Genomic DNA, 21,818 nt, shown 5'->3' with positions numbered 1-21,818 from the left:
CACTATGGGGTTGATTTACCAAAAAACTGGAGAGTGCAAAATCTAGTGAAGCTGCACATGATAGACAATCAGCTACTAACTAACTTGTTAAATTAATTTTTGACCAAAAAAAAAAAAACTGGAAGCGGATTGGTTTCTATGCAGAGCTGCACCAGATTTTGCACTTTCTAGTTTTAGCAAATCAACTTCTATGGCTGCAAGTTGTAATGTTTATATGCAAGTGGCAGAATCCACTATGAATTTCACTACTTGAAGAGAAATGTCCAAAGCACAATCTTATAACCATTCATAATTACCGTGCCTAGGTTATCAAATTTTTTAGTTATCTAAAAGACCTCTATAAACAATTGTTTTTGTATTAAATCTCAGATCCTTTACCTTTATCATGTCTTCATATTTTAAGAAAAGGATATTGTATGCATCCTTATGATTGTACCATCCTCGAATGTGATCAAACCATTTGCCTGCAAAAACTGTGAAAATAACAAATCACAATGCATATAACATAATAAGCAACATAAGTATTATAAAAATATTTTTCTAATGCCTCTTAGATGATGATAGATAATAGATATATGGCTAAACTATATCAGGAATATCCAACAAACTGTACTGTATTGAAGCATGAACTTCACCCAGGTAGACCTGAGGTGAGTCCTTAGGGTTCTTTGCTGAGGAATCTTCTACCAACTACCATCATACTTTTACCTCTGTAATCTGTACATTTTGAGGTACATAGTTCCAGGCCTGTTATAGTATGCTTTACAGCAGGGGTGTCAAACTCAATTTCATTGCGGGCCGCATCAGCATTATGGTTGCCCTCAAAGGGCCGGGTGTATCTGTAAATATAAATGTATCTACTGCCAGTCTGAAAAGGAGGGTCGCAAACCGCTGGTATCATCCACAAGAAACTTTACTGGAGACTGCTCAGAGAGAACATGGTTCTGCCATGGTGTTCTGTCTGAAGTCTCCAATAAAGTTTCTTGTGGATGATACCAGCGATGTGCGACCATCCTTTTCACCTGGCATAGAATCATAGTATTCTCATAATATTTATAAGCAGATGTCTAGAGCACCCCCCCCTTTATATCAAATGTCAAGAGCCCCCCCACCACCAGAAGTCAAGAGTCCTCCACCCTCCCTTACACAGTGCACCCACTTACCTTGTGCTGCTGCCAGGAAGAAGTTGGGGGCGTAGCTGCAGAAGAGGTGTGAGAGCCACATGAATTGACCTGGAGGGACGCATTCGGCCCCCGGGCCTTGTGTTTGACACGTGCTTTACAGGAACCAAGTTAGACACTTGCTGCTTTGAAAATAACATATTTAGGAAATCTTAGTCTTTTCCAAGAAGGAATAGTACCACAGAGAAAAGGACTAGATAGAAGAAGGCAAGTGCAGTTTGTTTCCTCCACTGCAGGTGGTGCTCAACTGTAGCAACTCTGCAGCTGGTGAGGAAGTCGGCAGGAAACTGGTTCCTCTATGGTTTTCTGGGTCACTTGGGAAGAGATCCGGTGTTCCGTGAAAAAACCACACCCGTGAGAAAACCATACCCTCGTCACTTCCGGTTCACCTACGGAGGGTATAGATTTATCACGGTAGTGTGTGTGTAACGTTACACTTGCGGCGGTTACATTAAAACAGCTGTGCTGCAATATGAGTCATCTCCGCTCCTATCCCTGACACTTCCCTGATCTTGGCTAATATCTCCGTCATTTACATTTACTACACCCGCCGCTACATCGTTTTCTTATTTTATTTTTTTCCGAATAGGGTTGAGTTATTGAAATATTAGGAAAAGAAAAAAGGAAGATTATGGCATGGTATTTTCATCAACAGTATAAGGCCATGGAGAATATTATTAAAAAACACTGGTACATACTCGTGAAGGACAATACACTTAAAAAATACTCCCTAAAAAACCCAGATTTGTGTACAGAAAACCCCCCACACTGAGGAACAAAACTTGTAAAGAATGTACCATAATCCAAGAAGGTCATGTTTTTAGATTTGGTTGGATTCTGCAGATGCAGGAGAGGTTTACCCTGCAGAACAGTAAAATGGAAAGAAAGAAAGAAAGAAAGAAAGAAAGAAAGAAAGAAAGAAAGAAAGATTTGCATCTTTTTACTCCAAGAAGCAATACAAAATAGAGAAATGTATTACATAACACTACCCACGTGACATATTTACTGGGTTCTCCATGCAAAATTCAATATGTAGGTATAACTACCAGACAATTAAGAGTTAGGCTATTTATGATATTAAAAAGGGCTTCCGCAACCATAGTGTAGCCTGGCCGCAGGATTCATCTAAATTTGTTCGGGGTTGTTCTGTCTTTCACTATTAAAGTTTCTGCAAAGTAACAGAACATTGGATTATGGGCAATGTAGTCCCGGAAGGAATGGAGACTGTGGATCACCTGTCTGATTGGACTATCCTCCCAGGGAGCATTGAGACTCGCAGAGGCAGATGGGAGTGTCTATAAAAAGGGGGCGGGACCAGGATTCGGTCTCTTGCCTCGAGGACAGCGCGCTGTGAGGAGGGAAAGAGCTGATGTGGAGTGCAGAGGAGGATAGGCCAGAGGCCTAACGGAGAGACACCAGGGAGAGAGAGTAGTGTGCGGACGGAGCTCGGTGAGGGACCGGGCGGAAGGATACTCAGAGAGACTGCGGATGCTTCTGAGGAGAGATGGACGCTGGTGATACGGACAGCGGGACGCATAGTTCATCATATTGGGTGAGAGAGATCCAATTTGAAGTATATACAATAGTTACTGGACGGAGCCAGGGTGGGCCTGTGACACAGTCTAGTTTGAACAGAGAGCTGCACTTGTCATACAACGGTTGCCACTGGATACTGCAGTGCTGAATAGTGTTTGGCAGATTAGAAGACCTCACCCCACCTCTTCAGTTTCCCAAGATTGGGTACCAGTTGATTGGGCACAGAAGCTTATTTTCCTTTCTAGTTGGATTACAGTTGATCATTACCTTTATTGTGGATTACAATTGATCATTAACTTTACATTGGATTACAAATATTATTTTTTGGATGACTAAGGATTCCTTTGCCGGCGAAGACTAGCAAGGCCTTGCTCATTCAGGAGACTCTTGCAATCTAAAGTAAAGGGGGCCCCCTATAGGCTACAGAGTGCATTCTGATATATATATAGCCTAGATTCAGGTTAATAGAGTCACTGATATAAGTTAGAAAAATTGTGGTGTTACTCCTTATTACAGTTAAGCACTATTTTCTGTGGTCACTCCCACACTCCCACATTGCATTTGAGGAAGGATCTATTGACAGATTATTAATACATTAATCCTCAACTATATAGCATAATATATATGTGCATTTGTGTTGCTCTATTAGATCCTGAGTGTTGAATCCTATACAACTCTGGGATGAGGATTCAGGATTAGAGTTGAGCGGACACCTGGATGTTCGGGTTCAAGAAGTTCAGCCGAACTTCACGAAAATGTTCGGGTTTGGGATCTGAGATTGACCCCAAACCCCATTGAAGTCAATGGGGACCCAGACTTTTGGGCACTAAAAAGGCTGTTAAATAGCCCTGGAAAGGGCTAGAGGGCTGCAAAAGGCATCAAAATGTAGGTAAATCCCCTGCAAACAAATGTGGATAGGGAAATGACTTAAAATAAAATAAAAATGAACCAATATCAATTGGCAACTTGGAGGAGGAGGTGGAATAGGAGGTTGGGGTGGCGTCAGGTGGGAATGCTATGGGAGTTGAAGTTAACATCACAGCCAAGAAGGATTCATGTCTGCCAGCAGTGTCACAGGCCTCACTCACAGAGTCAGGCCAATGGCAACTAGAGATGGCCTTTCGGTTTGCCCGGCGGTCGGTTAGCGGCAAATTTTGCTTGTTCGCTACCCGCCAAATTTTCGGACACATGGCGTCGTTCGTGGCGGCCATATTTGTTTACATTGGGGAGAACTTTGACCCGTGACACAGCCGTCAGGTGGAACGGGACAGCCAATTGAAACATTCCAGCACATGGACAGTCCCCCTACCCTATAAATAGACCCGATCTGGCGGCCATTTCACATTCCGCTTTTTGCCAGTGTAGGGAGAGGTCTGCTGTGCTCATCAGGGAGAGTTTGCTAGACACATATAGCACTGTGAAGATCCACAAAAGTCATTTTCAGGGCTGGTATTGTTCGGTATAGGTCTACTAGTATCTTTTGAGCTTAGGGAGAGGTATCCAGTGGTTGCTTTAGGGGCAGTTAGAGATTGGCTGCAATGACACAAATCGCTCTGTTAATGTCCACAAAAGTCATTTAAAGTGCTCCAATTTCGTTATAGGATCTATTACAGTCTCTTTACTATAGGGAGAGGTATCCAGTGGTTGCTTTAGGGGCAGTTAGATCTCATCAGCAGTGACACATATGGCTCTGTTAATGTCCACAAAAGTCATTTAAAGTGCTCCAATGTTGTTATAGGATCTATTACAGTCTCTTTACTATAGGGAGAGGTATCCAGTGGTTGCTGTAGGGGCAGTTAGAGATCGTCAGCAGTGACACAAATCGCTGTGTTAATGTCCACAAAAGTAATTTAAAGGGCTGCAAATTTTTTGGTATTGCTGTGCAGTGCACTAAAAAGGGGGGGGGGGGTAATCCACAGTATAATATACTTTGTAGAAAGCATATTATAGTGGATTAGTAGTATTGTGCACTGTGCAGCATTGTGACAGGTTTGGTGGTGAGAATGAGCGTTTCTGCAGCAACACTACACACAGTGACAAAAGCACTTATAATGTATTATAACTGGTGTGATAGACCAATTGCCCCCCCAATGCCACATATTGAAGTGGGGTGTTATTTAACAGTATAATTTTCTAAGAGTGTATTTTAGTCCTGCAAAAATTTGGCCTCTTGCTGTGTAAACAGTGCTACACAGCGCCAAACTCACTGGCCGATTTTTTGAACTGGCGTGCTACACCAATGCCCCCCTCCCCCCCCAATGCCACATATTTAAGTGGGGTGTTATCTGAGTAAACTTTTTCAAGTGTATTTGTGTCATGCAACAATATTGCCTCATTTGCTGAGTGAATTCTTGTACACACAGCAACAAACTCACTGGCCAATTTTTTGAACTGGTGTGCTACACCAATGCCCCTCCCCCCCCCAATGCCACAAATTGAAGTGGGGTGTTATTTAGCAGTTTCATTTTATAAGAGTGTATTTTAGTCCTGCAAAAATTTGGCCTCTCGCTGTGTAAACAGTGCTACACACAGTGACAACAGTTACTGGCCAATTATTTGTAGAACTGGTGTAATAAACCTGTGCCCCCCCCCCCCCCCCATACCACATATTGAATTGAGGTGTTATTTAACAGTATACTTTTCTAAGATTGTATTTTAGTCCTGCAAACATTTGTGATAATATTTTGCTGTGTTAACTGTGCTACACACAGTGACAACAGTTACTGGCCAATTATTTGTAGAACTGGCGGACTGACGGACGGGCAGAACGTAGTATATTATGGCTAGCCATCAACCATGTACAGTCACATCTGGCACTCTCAGGACGCCGGCACATGGCTCCGCAGTGTGGGCTTTTTTTGATGTGTCTGTTGCTGACAACAGTGTTGCCATCTGCAGCCTTTGCAGTCAACGCATAAGTCGCGGTAAGCCCAACACTCACCTAGGGACAACCGCCTTAAGAAGGCACCTGAAATCCCATCACCAAGCCCAGTGGAAGCAACACTGTCAGAACCCACAAAGCCACACTCCATGCTCTCACCGTCCAGCCTCTTCTCCTTCTTCTCCTTCTCCTGTCTCCTCACAGTTGTCCAACACTCCACCTTCCATGATGCCGTTGTCACGTTGTTTTGGAAAAAGGCAGGCTTCTGTGGCTCAAATGTTGGGAGCATAAAAAAAGGTGTCCCGACTACATCGGGTTAACGGCCGATGTGGACGCTCTGAGGAGTGATGAACCCCTGGACTACTGGGTGGGCAGGCTTGACCTCTGGCCAGAGCTTGCACAATTTGCAATGGAACTGTTGGCTTGCCCCCCCTCCAGTGTCCTGTCCGAAAGGACGTTGAGCGCAGCAGGGGGGATCGTGACCGATAAGCGAACTCGCCTAGCTCATGACAGTGTAGACTACCTCACATTTATAAAAATTAATGAGGCATGGATTTCTGAGGAATTCAACACGTGACCAGTAGATCAGGTTTCATCGAAATTCCTCATGCCAGGCCACAAGTATCCGAAAGACCGCCATCCACCCACAAGAATTCCTGGTCCTTGGCTTCGCTAAATACAACGGCATAAAAGGCATTTCATGTCCATTGAATGGCTAATTTTTGCAGCCTATACAGGCCGACACTTACCGTTCTGTGTACTGTGAATGCCTACTGTACCTCTAGCCATAATATACTACGTTCTTTGCTGTAAGTTCAACCCATGTGAGCTAATTTTTGCAGCCTATACAGGCCAACACTTACTGTTCTGTGTACTGTGAATGCCTACTGTACCTCTAGCCATCATATGCTACGTTCTTTGCTGTCAGTTCAACCCATGTGAGCTAATTTTTGGAGCCTATACAGGCCGCTCCTTACTTGTGTATACTGTGAACACCTACTGTACCTCTAGCCATCATATGCTACGTTCTTTGCTGTCAGTTCAACCCATGTGAGATAATTTTTGCGGCCTATATAGGTCGCCACTTACTCGTGTATACTGTGAATGCCTACTGTACCTTTAGCCATCATATACTACGTTCTTTGCTGTCAGTTCAACCCATGTGAGCTAATTTTTGCTGCCTATACAGGTCGCCACTTACTTGTGTATACTGTGAATGCCTACTGTACCTCTAGCCATCATATACTACGTTCTTTGCTGTCAGTTCAACCCATGTGAGCTAAGTTTTGCGGCCTATATAGGTCGCCACTTACTCGTGTATACTGTGAATGCCTACTGTACCTTTAGCCATCATATACTACGTTCTTTGCTGTCAGTTCAACCCATGTGAGCTAATTTTTGCGGCCTATACAGGTCGCCACTTACTCGTGTATACTGTGAATGCCTACTGTACCTCTAGCCATCATATACTGTACCTCTAGCCATCATATACTACGTTCTTTGCTGTCAGTTCAACCCATGTGAGCTAATTTTTGGAGCCTATACAGGCCGCCACTTATTTGTGTATACTGTGAACGCCTACTGTACCTCTAGCCATCATATACTATGTTCTTTGCTGTCAGTTCAACCCATGTGAGCTAATTTTTGCGGCCTATACAGGTCACCACTTACTCGTGTATACTGTGAATGCCTACTGTACCTCTAGGCATCATATACTACGTTCTATGCTGTCAGTTCAACCCATGTGAGCTAATTTTTGCGGCCTATACAGGCCGCACTTATTCCTGTATACTGTGAATGCCTACTGTACCTCTAGCCATCAAAAACGAAGTTCTTTGCTGTCAGTTCAACCTATGTGAGCTAGTTTTTGGAGCCTATACAGGCCGCCACTTATTTGTGTATACTGTGAACGCCTACTGTACCTCTAGCCATCATATACTACGTTCTTTGCTGTCAGTTCAACCCATGTGAGCTAATTTTTGCGGCCTATACAGGTCACCACTTACTCGTGTATACTGTGAATGCCTACTGTACCTCTAGGCATCATATACTACGTTCTATGCTGTCAGTTCAACCCATGTGAGCTAATTTTTGCGGCCTATACAGGCCGCACTTATTCCTGTATACTGTGAATGCCTACTGTACCTCTAGCCATCAAAAACGAAGTTCTTTGCGGTCAGTTCAACCCATGTGAGCTCATTTTTGGAGCCTATACAGGCCGCCACTTACTTGTGTATACTGTGAATGCCTACTGTACCTCTAGCCATCATATACTATGTTCTTTGCGTTCAGTTCAACCCATGTGAGCTACTTTTTGCAGCCTATACAGGCCGACACTTACTTGTGTATACTGTGAATGCCTACTGTACCTCTAGCCATCATATACTACGTTCTTTGCTGTCAGTTCAACCCATGTGAGCTCATTTTTGCAGCCTATACAGGTCGCCACTTACTTCTGTATACTGTGAACGCCTACTGTACCTCTAGCCATCATATACTACGTTCTTTGCTGTCAGTTCAACCCATGTGAGCTAATTTTTGGAGCCTATACAGGCCGCCACTTACTTGTGTATACTGTGAACGCCTACTGTACCTCTAGCCATCATATACTACGTTCTTTGCTGTCAGTTCAACCCATGTGAGGCATTTTTTGGAGCCTATACAGGTCGCCACTTACTTGTGTATACTGTGAACGCCTACTGTACCTCTAGCCATCAAAAACGAAGTTCTTTGCTGTCAGTTCAACCCATGTGAGCTAATTTTTGCCGCCTATACAGGCCGCCACTTCTGTATACTCTGTGAATGCCTAATGTACCTTCAGCCACAGAATACCACGTTCTTAGCTGTCAGGTAAACGCATGTGGGCTAATTTTTGGGGCCTGGAATTGCTGACACTTACTTCTTTATCCTGTGAATGCCTAATTTTTCAGACTGGAAATGAAAAACAATGGGTCTGGAAAGGTTCCGCCAAATTGTGGAATGGATGCGGACCCATTTTACAGATGTGTGAATGGACCCTATATGTATTAGCAGGCAGTAAATACATTGTCTGTCAGCTCTGGCTGACTTATGAAAAAAAAAAACTCGGGGATCGAGTGAGGAAATCCGCCCACTTGTGTAAACAAAGCGGGCGGATTGCCTCTGTGACAGACAGGTAGCATAGCTGAACCTGTGATCTGTGTCTGTGTTACACGATCCCCTCCCCCCACACACGTCAGTAAGCATGAGGCATACATTTAACCCCTTGATCACCAATAAATTTAACCCCTTCCCTGCCAGTGTCATTATTACAGTAACAGTGCATATTTATAGCACAGATTACTGTAGTAATGTCACTGGTACTCCCAAAAGTGTCAAAAATGTCAGTTAGGGGTCCGATCTGTCCGCCGCAATGTCGCAGTCCCGCCAAAAAAAAAAAAAAAAAATCGCAGATCGCCGCCATTACTAGTAAAAAAATAAAAAATAAAAATGACAAATCTTTCCCGTAGTTAGTAAACGCAATAACTTTTGCGCAAACTAATCAAAATACACTTATTTTTACCAAAAATATGTAGCATAAAACAAAATGCCCTCAAAATGTTAAAAAATTTTGATTTTTAATTTTGGGAATGTTATATATCAGAATGTAAAAAATATTGTTTTTTTTTTCAAAATTGTCGCTCTTTTTTTTCAAAAATTAAAAATCGCACAGGTGATCAAATCTTCCCAAAATAAAGCTCTATTTGTGGGAAAAAGACATAAATTTAATTTGGGTACAGCGTCGCACGACCACGCAATTGTCCGTTAAAGTAACGCAGTGCCGAATCGCGAAATATTGCCTGGTCAGGAATAGGGTAAAATCTTCCGGTCTTAAATCGGTTAAAAATACGCTCATTGAGGATTTTTTTGTCAAAGACATGTAGATAAATACATTTTGGCCTAAATATATGACAAAAATTTAATATATTGGATATTTTTTAACTGTCAAAGTAGAAAATGTCAATTTTTTCGCTTTTTTTTTTTTTTTTTTTTTTTAATATCGCAAAAAATGAAAAGCGCATCAAATACCACCAAAAGGAAGCTCTGTGGGGAAAAAAGGACGTCAATTTAGTTTGGGTACAGGGTTGCATGACCGCGCAATTGTCAGTTAAAGTCGTGCAGTGTCAAGTTGCAAAAAGTGGCCTGGACATAAAGCAGGAAAATCCTCCGGTGGTAAAGTGGTTAATGAACGCGAGCTTGTCCACGTTGGCTGCGTCTGTCTGTAATGATGCCCCCTGACGTGCTAAATACACGTTCAGACAATACACTTGCCGCAGGGCAGGCCAGCACTTCCAAGGCATAAAGGGCAAGCTCTGGCCATGTGGACAATTTGGAGACCCAGAAGTTGAATGGGGCAGAACCATCAGTCAGTACGTGGAGGCATGTGCACACGTACTGTTCCACCATGTTGTTGAAATGCTGCCTCCTGCTAACACATTCCCTATCAGCTGGTGGTGCAGTTTGCTGTGGCATGCTGACAAACCGTTTCCACATCTCGGCCATGCTAACCCTGCTGTCTGAGGAGCTGGCCGTGACACAGCTGCGTTGGCGACCTCTTCCTCCTCCTCCTCCGCCTTCGCCTTGCACTTGTCCCCTCGTGTCAGTTGGGAATGCCCTCAGGAGCGCGTCTACCAGCGTGCGCTGGTAGTCGCGCATCTTCCTATCACGCTCCAGTGTGGGAATTAAGGTGGGCACATTGTCCTTGTACCGGGGATCCAGCAGGGTGGCAACCCAGTAGTCAGCACTAGTAAAAATGTGGGCAACTCTGCTGTCGTTGCGCAGGCACTGCAGCTTGTAGTCACTCATGTGTGCCAGGCTGCCCAGAGGGAACGATAAGCTGTCCTCTGTAGGTGGTGTATCATCTGTGTCCTCCGTGTCCCCCCAGCCATGCTCCAGTGATGGCCCTGAGCTGCATAGGGTGCCACCCTGCAGTGAAACCGGTTCCTCCTCCTCTACCTCATGCTCCTCCTCCTCGTCCTCCAGAAGTGTGCCCTGGCTGTCCACATGTGTACCTGGCCTCTGCTGGTGCAGGAACCCACCCTCTGAGCCACTTCTGTATGACCTGCCTGAAACCCTGTGAAATAGCCCCTCTTCCTCCTCCTCCCGTGCCGCATCCTCTTCCATCATCGCCGTAATATTTTTTTCAAGGAAACATAGAAGGGGTATTGTCATGCTAACAATGGCGTCATCAGCACTGGCCATGTTGGTTGAGTATTCCAAAGACCGCAACAAGGTACACAGGTGTCGCATGCAGGCCCAGTCACTGGTGGTGAAGTGGTGCTGATCTGCAGAGCGACTGACCCGTACTTACTGCATCTGAAACTCCACTATCGCCCACTGCTGCTCGCACAGTCCCTCCAGCATATGTAAGGTGGAGTTCCACCTGGTGGGCATGTCGCATATGAGGCGGTGAGCAGGAAGGCCGAAGTTACGCTGCAGCGCAGACAGGTGAGCAGCAGCAGGGTGAGAATGCTGAAAGCGTGCACATACGGACCGCACTTTTATCAGCAGCTCTGACACGTCTGGGTAGTTTTTAAGAAACTTCTGCACCACCAGATTCAGCACATGCGCCAAACAAGGGATGTGCATCAAACCAGATAGCCCCAGAGTTGCAACGAGATTTCGCCCATTATCAAACACCACCAGGCCGGGCTTGAGGCACACCAGCAGTAACCAGTCATCAGTCTGCTGTTCTATGCCCCTCCAAAGCTCCTGTGCGGTGTGGGGTTTGTCACCCAAACACATGAGTTTTAAAATTGCCTGCTGACGTTTACCCTGGGCTGTGCTGAAGTTGGGGATGAGGTTCTTTCGATGACCGGTTGTGGGGGTGGTAGAAGAGGAGTAGGAGGAGGAGGAGGATGATGTGGAGTAGGAGGAGGAAGCAACAGGAGGCAACGAATAATGCCCTGCGATCCTCGGTGGTGGAAGGACATTCGCCAAACCGCTATCCGCCTCAGGCCCAGCCACCACTACGTTTACCCAGTGTGCAGTTAGGGAGATATAGCGACCCTGGCCGTGCTTACTGGTCCATGTATGTGTGGTTATGTGGACCTTACCACAGATTGCGTTGCGCAGCGCACACTTGATTTTATCCTCCACTTGTTTGTGCAGGGAAGGGACGGTTCGCCTGGAAAAGTAGTGGCGGCTGGGAACAACGTACTGGGGGATAGCCACCGTCATCAGCTGTTTGAAACAGTCCGTCTCCACCAGACGGAATGACAGCATTTCAAAGGCCAGTAATTTTGAAATGCTGGCTTTCAGGGCCAGGGCTCGAGGGTAGGTAGGTGGGCATTTCCTCCTTCTCTCCAATGTTTGGGAGATTGACAGCTGAATGCTGCCGCGTGACATGTTGGAGATGCTTGGTGATGGTGTCTTATGTGGTGGTGTTGGTGGAACATCCTCTGTTTGCTGGTCGCCAGGTGCCACGGTGACGCCAGCGGTGGAGGGAGAGGCCGGGGCAGCAGCAGAAGAGGGAGCAAGTGGAGCATGAGAGAGTTCCTTGTTTTTAATGTATTTACTCCAATGCAGTTCATGCTTTGCATGAAGATCCCTGGTCATGCAGGTTGTGCTCAGGTTAAGAACGTTTATGCCTCGATTCAGGCTCTGATGTTACAACATGCAAACCACTCATCTCTTGTCGTCAGGACATTGGGTGGAGAACTGCCACGCCAATGAACTCCTTGGAGCAGGCCTTGGTGTGCTCGGTGCCTGGGTGTGGTGGACAGTAGCAGGCGTACTGTCTCTGGAATGGCCGCTGCGCTTTTGCACCCTGCTCCCTCTTTTGCTGTGCTGTTGCCTCTGTGCGACCACCGCCTCTTCCTCATAACTGCACGCCTCACTAGCACGACCTTCTTTCCAGTCTGGGTCTAGGACTTCATCATCCTCCACATCATCTTCCACCCATTCATGACCCCTCCCCTCCTCGTTGGTCTGCACATTGCAGAAAGCCACAGCAGTTGGCACCTGTGTTTCGTCATCATCAGAGACGTTTTGTGGCGATATTTCCATGTTCTCATCCTGCAACAAAAGTGGTTGAGCATCAGTGCATTGAAGGTCTTCCTCTTCTGGGGCAGGGCAAGGTGGATGGGCCATAAGACTTTCCTGCATGATTCGGGGCTCTGACTGCTTGGCTGATTTGCAAGGGGGTGAGGTGGAAGACTGATGGGCATGGGCTGCAGGTGCCAACTCTGAGCTTTCTGCAGAGGACTGGGTGTTAGATACTGTGAAGGAACTCGAGGCACTGCCAGCCACCCAATCTACTATCACGTGTACATGTTCTGGCTTTACCATCCGTAGAGCGGCATTTGGGCCTATCAAATAACGCTGCAGATTCTGTCACCTACTCGCACCAGAGGAAGGTGTTTGACTTGGAGCGGTAGTTGGCGCTGAATGGCCACTTCCTCTACCAGCAACAGGAGCTCCACCAACACCACCACGACCATGCCCACGTCCCTTATTTGATGTTTCTCCTCATTATTTGCGTTCACCCACCAAGCTGAAAGATTGGTCTCTCTCCGGTGTCAATTTACCTGGCAGTAGTCGAAAATACGTTCGCTAAGGCAGTGCCCGTGTCATAAAAATGCTCTGTGGACCCAAAATAATGTTTTTAGTGCCCAAAATACACTGATTCTCAATTTCTATGCGGAAATGTAAAAAAAAAATTTGGTACGCTGTATGCACAAGTGGTTTGTGGAACAAGAACAAGTATTTTTGTAATAACATACAGAAAATTTGTATTTCACTGCCGTAAATTGAAATTAATTATTTATACGCCGGATGCACAACTGTTTGATCGGCCTAAAATGCGTCTTTTTTCAATAACACCCCAAAATGCAGCTTTTAACTGCTGTACATTAACAGTATATAGTTATACTATGTATGGACACCAGATTTGGGGACCCAGAGCACAGATTTGGTCACCAAAATTCATAAATGCAATAGTGAACTGCTATGTCTTGGAAATAATTATTTAAACGCCGGATGCACAACTGTTTTTACGGCCAAAAGCGCAGCTTTTTTTAAATAACACCCCAAAATGCAGCTTTTTTAAATAACACCCCAAAATGCAGCTTTTACCTGCTGTACATTAACTATAGTACTATACATAGTATAACTATATGTACTATTTGATAGCTGAAATGGAATATACGGTTTAGTGCATTGTATACACAAATGCTCTGTGGCACCACAGATCCCAGGCTAGACAAATGGACTATGTCACCCCTTAAACATACAAAAGGCAATATAGGGGACTTGAGCAGCCAGAAAAAAAAGGTGTTTTTCCTTCACTGAGCTACAAAATAGGATTAGGCTGATGTCCCTGCCTGGCTGGCACACATGCAGTACACTGCAGTGACTAATATGGCCGCCGAGCACCACCTCAGTAACAGATGGATTACAAAAAAACAGATTTCCCTTGCTGTGGCTGGGTACAGAAATGTTGGATTGCTTAAGCTCCCTCCTTCCCTCTCTATTTGCTGTATCTTGTGGATTAAAGTAGCACAGGTTGTTCTCATATGTGCCCTATTCTGTCCCTAATCGCGTGCCACCATCATTTCCCTATGTTCGCAGCAGCAGAGTGACGTGCGGCAGGACGTGACTGCAGCTTATAAAGAGGCTGGGTCACATGCTGCACTCAGCCAATCACAGCCATGCCATTAGTCATTAGTAGGCATGGCTGTGATGGCTTCTTAGGGCAAGAAGTAAAACGCTTGCTGATTGGCTGCTGTGCAGCCCCTCAGAACGCGGGAAAAAAAAAATCACAGAATAACGGACCCGAACCCGGACTTTTTTCAAAATGTCCAGGTTTGGGTCCGTGTACGTGACACCCCGAAATCCGGTACGAACCCAAACTATACAGTTCGGGTATGCTCAACTCTATTCAGGATCTCTCTTGTATTTCTGATCTTTTATACTATTTGTTTTATTGAAATTGTTTGTTCATTCTTCTAACTACAGTTAAAGACAGTAAACCTGATCTTTTATTGAAACCTGGTAGTGTCTAATTATTCAACATGTCTGAGCCTATAGTGTCAAGTGGGTTGGACAATGTGCAGGGCAACAGAAGTGAGGAGGATGTGTATACACTTGGCCACTCCCCAGGGGGCAGGGCTACATTTGGGGGCTCGTCCGGGATCCTCGGTGCCACTTCAGCCCTGAATATCCTTCCCCAGGGACCAGTCATGGGAGAAGATATGAGCCTAACTCTTGCCTGGTCTTGGGCAGGGCCCCAAGGAGATAACTTGGACTGAAGTGTAGTCTTTGAGATAACCGGAAATGAATGCACAGAAGTTGAAATTTGATAGTGGTTGTGGGCCCTAGCCCTAGATCAAGGAGTCTATATCCTGGATGCTCGGGCTGATTATAGCCTAGACACGGTTCAAGCACTTGTGGAATGGAGGGAAAATGTGCCTGAAGTATTTCAAATAGAAGAAGTGATGCTGGATGAGAAGGTTCAGGCTAAGGTGTTCTTCCCTTTAAAGAGGTTGTAAACCGAGAAAAAAAATTTTTCTCTTCTTTACATCCTGAAAGAGAAACACATAATGAGCTAGTATGCATCGCATACTAGCTCATTATGAAATACTTACCTTAGAACGAGCCCCCGCCGTGCCGTCCGCTTACCTGTATGACGGGCGACATGTATAGTCGCCCGTCTTCCGGGATCGCGGCATCCGGCCATCTGATTGGCCGGAGCCGCGGTGACGTCACTCCCGCGCACGCGCGCGGGAGCCGACGGTCACGGCACGGGGCTCTGAAGGAACGGCACGATCTGCCGTTCCTTCAGAGCGCATGCGCCAGTGACGTCACTGGCTGCATTAAAGGTAAATATCTCCTAAACGGTGCATGTTTAGGAGATATTTACAGTACCTATAGGTAAGCCTTAATATAGGCTTACCTATAGGTACAACTTCCTGAGGAGGGTTTACTTCCTCTTTAAAGAAGAAGGAGAACAGGAAAGGGAGATCACCCTCCCCTCTAACCAGCCCTAGTCCAGGACCCAGCCCTATGAGCAAGGAGGGGGGATAAAGCAGTCATACTCCCTGCCTCTTTCTATGCTGATATGAGTAGATTGGTGGATAGTCGTGTGCCAGTGGAGCTGGGCAAAATAAAAAAAAAAAAAATGGAGCCAGTGGAGCTGGGCAAAATTACCGCAAGTTGCATTTCTTTTCTGGGCAGCTGCCCACTACTGTAGAAGAAGAGGACTTTGAAAGCTGGATGAGACAGGCCACTCAGGCAGTGGATTAGTGGAGCATCTCCGAAGCGGTGAAGAGGCAGAGGCTGGGTGAGAGTCTGAGAGGTCCTGCCGCTGAAGTGATGCCCTTTTTGACTTATTTGGACGGGTGGAAAAGACTACTGACTGCTGTACAAATTTAACCACACCCATCAACAGAAGGGAAAGAGATTGTCAGAATACATCTCTCGGGTCGATAAGATGTTGCATTAGATTCTCCTATAGAAGGGCGTTGACCCTAAAGTGGCCGAACAGGTACGGTTGGATCGGGTGCTACAGGGAGCTCAGCCCAATCATCCCATCATCCTGAAGCTGTTGTTGAAGGGAGTCAAGGACACTCCCATCTACCCTGAACTCATGAGGGAGGGGAGGGAGCAAGAAGGCCTGTTGGAAGAGAAAAGCCAAGGGGTAAAGGAGTTGCTGAATAATGAAGGGAAAAGAGAGCGCCACAGCTTGGTTGGTGAGGGTAGAAAATAGCCTCTCGGAAGAAGAAAGTGAAGCAAAGTTGAAAGTGACTCACCAGGAAGACACTGTAGAGAAAAGGAAGTCAGATGATGGCTCTCACTCTGCAGATTTGATGCTTCAGGTAGCCCAGGCACAGACTCAGATGTGCCAGACCCTCATGCAAGTGATGGAAGCCCAAGTGAAGGACTTTTAAAGGATCCAACCTTTTCCCTTCTCGAGAAAGGGGATGCTTTGCTTGTGGAGAAATGGGACACTTTTGGGCCCAGTGCCCAAAACAGGGGCTAAGTCCTGAAATGATGGAGGAACTGTTGAAAGCCTTAACCACTTCAATACAGGGCACTTTCACCCCCTTCCTGCCCAGGCCAATTTTCCCCTTTTAGCACTGTTGCATTTTGAATGACAATTGCGCGGTCATGCAACACTGTACCTACACCAAATTTATGTCATTTTCCCCCCACAAATAGAGCTTTCTTTTGGTGGTATTTGATCACCTCTGGGTTTTTTCCTTTTTGCTAAACAAATAAAAAAAAAACGAAAAGTTTGAAAAAAAAAAACATTTTTTTGTTTATGTTATACAATTTTGTAAATAAATAAGTTTTTTCCTGTACTGATGAGACTGCACTGACAGGCACTGATGAGGAGGCACTGATGGAGTGGCACTGACCGGGTGGCACTGATAGGCGGCACTGATAGGTAGCACAGATATGCAGCATTGGTGGGCACTGATAAGCAGCATTGATGGGCACTGACGGGCACTGATAGGTGGCACTGATGGGCACTAATGGGCAATTATAGGCGGCACTGGTGGGCACTGATAGGTGGCACTGATCGGCACTGACGGGCGGCACTGATGGGCACTAATGGGCACTGATAGGCGGCACTGGTGGGCAATAATGGGCACTGGTGGGCGACATTGAAAGATGGCAATGATGGGCACTGGTGGGCAGCACTGATAGGGAGGGCAATGGGGGGCTCCCTGAGCCCTGATTGCCATCCCTGGTGGCCATAGTGGGCATCCCTGGGGTCATAGGTGGGCATCCCTGGGGTCAGGGGTGGGCATCCCTGGTGGTTCTAGTTGCACCCCCCCGAGGGTCTGCACTGGTAATCAATGATCTGATTACCAGTGCCGACCCCCCCCCCCCCGTCAGGGGAGCCGCCGATCGGCGCTCCTTTACTCGTGCCTGTCAGGCACGAACTAAGGAAAGCTGATCAACGGCTGTTCCTGTTTACTATGTGACCAGCCGTGATTGGACATGGCTGGTCACATGGTAAAGAGCCTACGTCAGAGGCTCTTTACCGAGATCGGAGATGCAGGGTATCAGGCTGACACCTCGCATCACCGATCGCTGCTCTGCGCGCCCCCGGGGGCGTGCAGAGCTGTATTATCCTGCCGCCGTCATATGACGTCCGGTCAGGATAATACAACCACATTCCCGCCGTCAATCTGCAATAGGGCGGGCGGGAAGTGGTTAAAGAAATTTTTCTTCACTAAGAAGGCGGAAAACTTCAGGGAACCTCAGTGAAGGAGCCAATTGAAAGTCCCTCTGAAAGCCTGAGCTCCAGTAGTTATGACAATGGTCACAGTCACTGCGGGGCGGGGTTGGCTCCCCTGTCCCTCCCCAATGCCTCCATAAATTTGTGGGGATCACCTGAGTTTGGCAGAGAGACACAGGGGGTCGATACCTCCACTCCAGCCCCGGAGAAGATATGGAGAACCCCGAGAACCAAGTCGGTCAAGGTACAGACAGTAGAATTTTGTCAGGAAACTGAACCCAGGAGGGTGAGAGACCCCCAAGTCTAAGGCCCATCGGAAGTTATTTCAGTCCACTAAAAAAGCTGTGGCCAAGAAGTTAGTGGGGCCATCTCCTGTGGTGCCGCTCCAAGTGGAAGGCATTTATACCAAGGCCCTGTTAGACACTGGTGCACAAGTGACATTGCTTTATCAAGATTTTTACCTGAAGCATATCCCTCTGTGCAAGCTGGTGGAATTAGAAATCTGGGGTCTGGGCCCTAAAAAAATTCCCTTATGATGGGTACATTCCTGTGAAGATTTCCTTTCAGCCTGCTGCAGGGGCGAAGATGGAAGTGTTTGACACCCTAGCAGTGGTGCGCCCCGCGACCCCCTGGTGCTAAGCAGAACTCGCTGATTATTGGGACCAATACAGACTTGGTCCGGAGAATGCTCACTCCATTAGCAGCAAAGTGTTCATCGGAGGAAGAGGTGCATCCCAAATTGAGGCAAGCCTTTCAGCGAGTTTTGCAAGAGCAAAGGACCCCTGCTGAGGGGGTAGGGAAACTCTGGTGGCTGGACACCAGAGAACGGGTGTTACAACCAGGAGAAAAGGCTTTCATGAAGGCTTTGGTGAAGCTGTCCTGGGACCAGCCAGGCCCCTTTATGATGTTGGAAGGAGATCTGCTAGAAGAAGACAGCGGGACTGAGCTAGTCCCAGAAATAGTCCCGACAAAGGTTCTAAGGAAGAACGGTGGGAAGATTCCCGTTAGTGTCCCAAATGTCACGACCCAGCCTGTCAGTTTGAAACCTACGATGATGTTGAGACCTACGATGATGTTGAGACATGCGAGTGCTGCCTCACCGTTAACTCTGTCGGAATTGGAGGAAGAGAAAGACAAGATGAAAGGGTCAGAAGGTACTTCCCCCTCGCCGCCCGGCTGTTCCCTTCAAGTGGAGGGAGAGGGTGAAGACCCAGTTGTCCAGATGGGGGGAAGCTGTTCTCTAAAAATGATTATGATGTGGGTTGTGCTAAGAGTGCCCACCATTGGATTTGTCTTAGTGAAGACAAACCCTTTAGAGAAAGAGCTTGGAGGCTACCCCTGAGTGACTTGGGAGGATCTTCGGGAGCAATTGGCTGAGCTGAAGAGATTGGGCGTCATTCGGGAGTCTCACAGCCCTTATGCTTCACCCATAGTGGTGGTCTGCAAGAAGAATGGGACTATTCGAATGTGTATTGACTATCGCACTCTGAATCGCAAGACTATCCCTGATCAGTACACTACTCCTCGGATAGAGGATGCCTTGCAGTGCCTGTCTGGGGCCAAATGGTTCAGTGTGTTAGACCTTTAGAGTGGATATTATCAAATACCCATGCACTCGGATAATCGAGAAAAGACTGCCTTCATTAGCCCGTTGGGGTTTTTCGAGTTTAATTGCATGCCGCAAGGATTGGCAGCAGCACCAGCGACCTTCCAGTGGAAAACACTGTGGATGACATGCACTTGGTTGAGGTCCTTGTGTATTTAGACGACATTATGGTCTTTGGAAGGACATTGGAAGAACATGAGGCCCGCTTGGAGAAGGTTTTCCAAAGGCTCTATGAGGAGGGGTTGAAGTTATCCCTAGAAAAATTTCAGTTCTACCAGACTTCTGTTACATATTTGGGCCATGTGGTGTCTGCGGCAGGAGTGTCCACTGACCCAAAGAAGTTGGAGGCCGTCACCACTTGGCCAAGGCCCACGAATCTTACTGAATTGCGATCCTTCTTGGGATTTTGCTGTTATTACAGAAGGTTTGTGAACAATTTCTCACAGATCGCCAGGCCCTTGAATGAATTTCTGAAGAGGGAAACTGAAGAAGAAGATAGTTTGCCCCCCAGAAAGCCAAAGTTTTCAAGCTTTTTGGAAGCTAAAGGAGAATCTCACAAAAGCTCCTGTCTTGGCCTATGCAAGCCGTACGAGTTGCATGTAGACGCTAGTAGAGATGGACTGGGCAGGGTGTTGTACCAAGAAGCCAAATGGAGGCTGCGCCCCATTGCCTACATCAGTCGCAGTTTGTCCCCATCCGAGAAGAATTACCCCATTCATAAGTTGGAATTTCTGGCCCTTAAGTGGGCTGTGGTGGACAAATTGAGAGATTATCTCTATGAAGCGTACTTCATGGTCAAGACTGACAATAACCCTTTAACCTACTTAGTAACCATGGCCAAGTTGGATGCTACAGGGCATAGATGGCTGTCAGCGCTTTCAGAAATCCAATTCAGCTTAAAGTACCGGCCTGGGAAAGGAAACTTGGATGCAGATGCATTATCTAGTATTTGATGGCTGGAGGTACATTAGGCATTCACAGTATACAGAAGTAAGTGTCGGCCTGTATAGGCCCCAAAAATTAGCCCACATGGGTTGACCTGACAGCTAAGAACGTAGCATTTGGTGGCTGGAGGTACATTAGGCATTCACAATATACAGAAGTAAGTGTCGGCCTGTATAGGCCCCAAAAATTAGCCCACATGGGTTCAACTGACAGCTAAGAACGTAGTATTTGGTGGCTGGAGGTACATTAGGCATTCACAGTATACAGAAGTAAGTGTCGGCCTGTATAGGCCCCAAAAATTAGCCCACATGGGTTTAACTGACAGCCAAGAAAGTAGTATTTTGTGGCTGGAGGTACATTAGGCATTCACAGAAAAAATAATTGTCGGCCCTGAAAGGCCCCAAAAATTTGCCATTTAATGGTCATGAAATGCCTTTTATGCCGCTGTATGCAGCAAAGCCAAGAACCAGGAATTGCTGTGGGTGGATGGCGGTCTGGCGGATAATTGTGGCCTGGCATGAGGAATTTCAATGAAACATGGTCTACTGCTCACATGTGTAGAATTCCTCAGAGATCCATGCCTCATTAATTTTTATAAATGTGAGGTAGTCTACACCGTCATGAGCTAGGCGAGTTCGCTTGTCAGTCACGATACCCCCTGCTTCACTGAACGTCCTTTCGGACAGGACACTGGATGGGGGGCAAGCCAACATTTCCATGGCAAATTGTGCAAGCTCTGGCCAGAGGTCAAGCCTGCCCACCCAGTAGTCCAGGGGTTCATCACTGCTCAGAGCGTCCACATCGACCGTTAACCCGATGTAGTCGGACACCTGTCGGACACCTTTTTTTTACGCTCCAACATTTGGGCCACAGAAGCCTGCCTTTTTCCAGAACAACGTGACGACGGCATCATGGAAGGTGGAGTAAAGGACAAATGTGAGGAGAGAGGAGAAGAGGCTGGACGGTGAAGGCCTGGAGTGTGGCTTTGTGGGTTCTGACGGTGTTGCTCCCACTGGGCTCGGTGATGGGATTTCAGGTGCCTTCTTAAGGCGGTTGTCCCTAGGTGAGTGTTGGGCTTTCCGCGACTTATGCGTTGACTGCAAAAGCTGCAGATGGCAACACTGGAGCGCCCGATGTGACTTTACATGGTTGATGGCTCGCTCCTGATACATTTGCAGTCTGCTTTATACCTCTTGTGCAATGCAAGTTCTGCTTGCCTCTCCTCCCTATCTGCCGGTCCGTCTCTCCCTCTGAACTCCCCTCCTCTTCCTCTCTTGTGGCCACCCACGTGACGTCCATAGACACGTCATCATCCACATCACCTTCCCCACTACTAACATTCAAGATCTTGGAGTAGGCAGCAACAGTGGGGACATACCTCCTTGGGCTGATCTGGGTACTGTCGTCAGACTGCTGAGTGGCGGCTGTTGCTACCTCCTATTCCTGATCCGATGCCAACAA

General features: G+C 46.7%; 1 protein-coding gene across 1 annotated transcript in view; it reads right to left on the bottom strand.

Annotated features, from left to right (window-relative positions):
- The window catches only part of LOC309551823 (amine sulfotransferase-like), an 89,265-nt gene that overhangs the window by 24,831 nt on the left and 42,616 nt on the right, over positions 1-21,818 (bottom strand). Inside the window, exon 4 of the mRNA XM_082252519.1 lies at positions 379-473. Within this exon, the coding sequence (XP_082108645.1) occupies positions 379-473 (95 nt within the window). The remainder of the gene's footprint in view (positions 1-378; positions 474-21,818) is intronic.

Source organism: Pelophylax lessonae (genome assembly GCF_965119305.1).
Source record: "Pelophylax lessonae genome assembly, chromosome: 3".
Lineage (NCBI taxonomy): Eukaryota > Metazoa > Chordata > Amphibia > Anura > Ranidae > Pelophylax > Pelophylax lessonae.
The sequence above is the reverse complement of the archived record's forward strand: the minus strand, read 5'-3'. Positions and strand labels throughout refer to the sequence as shown.